Source organism: Etheostoma spectabile, chromosome 15 (genome assembly GCF_008692095.1).
Source record: "Etheostoma spectabile isolate EspeVRDwgs_2016 chromosome 15, UIUC_Espe_1.0, whole genome shotgun sequence".
Taxonomy (NCBI): Eukaryota; Metazoa; Chordata; class Actinopteri; order Perciformes; family Percidae; genus Etheostoma; species Etheostoma spectabile.
Genome location: NC_045747.1, coordinates 33,586,999 through 33,590,096, shown reverse-complemented (window position 1 = coordinate 33,590,096; position 3,098 = coordinate 33,586,999). Strand labels below are relative to the sequence as shown.

The following is a 3,098-nucleotide window of genomic DNA, read 5'->3' as shown; positions in this document are numbered from 1 at the left end:
CAAATAAAGCTGCCTTGCCTTGCCTTGCCTTGGTGTGAGAATCCCATACAGTAACATCCTCTATCGCTGCCACAAGAAGGTTTCACACTATGAGGAAAAAAAGCAAACACAAGCACTGGAGTTTGTGTAAGAGGTGAATATCTCCTGCGACAACAAAGAACTCGCATGTCTAGCTCCTCTCTTTCTGAAACTTTGACATCTATAAACGATCTAACGTAAAACACTTACAGCGGTAAAATATAAAGTCTGTAAGAACACAGCAGGACGTCACACAAAATGGGCATTTCATTGACACCCCCCCGTCCCCGGATGGTTTGTTTTTTTTGGTCTAAATGCTCCTTGGGGTGTCGGAACACATGGCATCACTCTTAGGGCAGTTAACTGTGGTCACAGGGACTCGCCCTCCCTGTTTATTTAAAACATGCAACAAAGGGATTGGGGTTAGTTGGGAAGACAAATTCTTTAACGACTTATCATCTGATCACAGGTTCTGCAAAAATGAACTGGAAGAACGAGGATCATGGAGCTGTCAACATCTGTGAAGGCTTGTCTATATCCCCTGCGACGAGCCGGGCTAAATCAGCATCAGTATAAAGCAGAAGTCTCCCACGGATCACCCACTGCTTTGAAAATTGACTGATTTATTAATTGATAAACACTCCCACTGCTTTTAATGACAAATGAACGCTGTCTCCCAGTTCTGAGAAGGTAAAGGGCTAAAATCCACACAAAAAACCCCCTGAAAAATAATAAATGGACAACATCGCTATTATAAAAACTGTAGGTTATAATTCTTAAACCCGATTTGGCTCAATGAATTATGAAATGAGACTGGCAAAGTCAATGACCACGCCTTCAGCGATCTGATTGAACACTATGATTCTTTTATGATTCTATGATTGCATAGAACCTGTGTTCTCAATCAAGCATCTCCATCTGCTCATTTCATCCACTGGGTGGAGTACGGAGCAAGATTGTGAGGTAAATACTCAACAGATGACAAAATGACTTTTACTCAGTTGGGCGTAGATACTCTTTAAATGAGATATGAGATGTTTATGTTGTTTTGGCACATTAATGTGGCCTGCAAGGTTTCTAAAAAAGTATCCAAACACTTATAACCAGCGTCTTCAATTCTCTCCTCAGGATCAAATTTGAACTCATTCGACATTAGACACACATCTGTGTACACCTGGACCATCCCCCCATACGCTGACCCCATGGGCCTCAGTGAGGTCCAACACTGGGTGAAAAGGCCTGGGCTGTCCACATACTTTTGGCCATATAGTGTACAATTTACAGTATATAGCCAATACCAAGATGCTTAGACATCCTCCCCTCTCCCCATGTACAGACATGTCACCACCCTTCCAAAAAATATATATGAACTCACATTTGTTTCACATTATATCCATATTTGATGCATTTCTTATGTATTGTGAAAACTCAAAGAGAATTTCTCATTTAAAAACAATAATAAGTTTCTCCCATATGGGAAAAAAAAATGCGACAACATAAAAAAAAAAACATTTCTCCGTTTCATTTTTATGCGCGGGGGGGGGAGGAGAAGTAATAAAAAATAGCTTTCTTTTTCACTCTTTCGTTCTCAGCGTTCCTGTGGCGGGTGCAGGAGTAGGGTGGGGTGGGGGGGGGGGGGGCTGACGGGGAGATCAGAGATGGCTCTCTGATTCGCCGATGTCGGCAGGTCCGTTCTCCGGCGGCCGGGCGGACCGTCCCAGTTCGCTGAAGTTCACGTTGTTCTCGTTGAGCCGTCGCACGCGGTAGGTCTCGTAGTGGATGTGGTGCGTCACGTCTTTCAGGTCCTGCAGGTGGGACCTGCGCAGAAACACAGACAGAAAGATTGACAACTGGACTATGTCTCTGAATCAGACCAATACGCAATTCATGAATGTCCCTAAGGACCAGGACGCTACGAGGTCCTTCTTTAGGAAGTGATACATACATTTTACATTCATACATCAACCCTAGGAATTGCTTGATCTAGCAATCCCAAGAAATAACCAAGCCCTATTATTTCGCATTATTGCTGGATTCATTATATGTAATTCAATATAGTTTTTCTAAATGCTATTTTAATCATGTCTACCCTAGTCTATATTGACGACAATTCATTTACGGGATTGCTACGGTGCCCAGAATCTACTCCTCAGATCTCTGAACGTACACATGTCCCGAGACCTGTGTTGCGTCCGGCGCTTATCGCCACCCATGCCGATCGTGATTGGTTTAAAGAACTGTCAATAAACCAGAACCCGTTTTTCTCCCATCCCGGAATCCCAGCGGTGTGTAACAGCCAGACCCAGAATAGCATTGTGTTTGAGGTCATGAACATGTATGATGGACCTGTTTTAGTAACGTGTGTGTGTGTGTGTGTTGTCCACTTCACCGCTGATTAGCTTTTTATGGTGGGGTTAAAGTCCAAACTCACCGGATGAGTAGATCTCTCAGGTTGGCAAACTCACAGTGCGCCACATTTTCAACTGTGGGAAGAGAAAAAATTTCATTTGACTTCCAAAAGCTGCCTTCACATACTGTAGATGTAATATTAATAATAATAAGAGGACCTCGTTTTGGACTGATCCGTTACAGATACAGTTCACCAACATCTCCCATGCAGTTGAGTTAAGATTAAAATGTCTCTCCTCACTTCCCAATACAATACACATTCTTAAATAACACTGATAATCATAATTCCAAAAAGTATTTTCATGTAACTGCACCTGCCTTCAGTAGGGGCGGGAATCCTCCCGATACGATATCATCACGATACTTATGCCACGATACGATATTATTGCAATTTAAAACATATTCCACTATTCTGCGATATACTGCAATTTATGACCTTACTTCTAATTTTTCCCAATTTCAAATGACGGCTCCAAAAGGAAACTTTGTCAACATCTGTTTTATCTAAAAAGAAACATTTCTCTGTTTCTTCATATCACTTCGATGTTATTGCTGCAGAATGGGACAAACTGACCAACACATATGTAATATATAATAAAAGATCCATACTTGGAGCCTGTGTATCAATACAGTATTGCCACTGAAAATATTGCGATACTATGCCCAAAGCT

General features: G+C 41.9%; 1 protein-coding gene across 3 annotated transcripts in view; it reads right to left on the bottom strand.

Annotated features, from left to right (window-relative positions):
* Positions 1 to 1,285: 1,285 nt before the first annotated feature.
* Positions 1,286 to 3,098, bottom strand: part of septin12 (septin 12) — an 80,267-nt gene continuing 78,454 nt past the window's right edge. For all 3 annotated transcript variants that reach the window (XM_032536873.1, XM_032536875.1, XM_032536874.1), the window contains 2 exons: positions 2,450 to 2,501; positions 1,286 to 1,836 (listed from right to left, as the gene is read on the bottom strand). In XM_032536873.1, the coding sequence (XP_032392764.1) occupies positions 1,671 to 1,836; positions 2,450 to 2,501 (218 nt within the window). In that variant the 3' untranslated portion in view covers positions 1,286 to 1,670. The remainder of the gene's footprint in view (positions 1,837 to 2,449; positions 2,502 to 3,098) is intronic.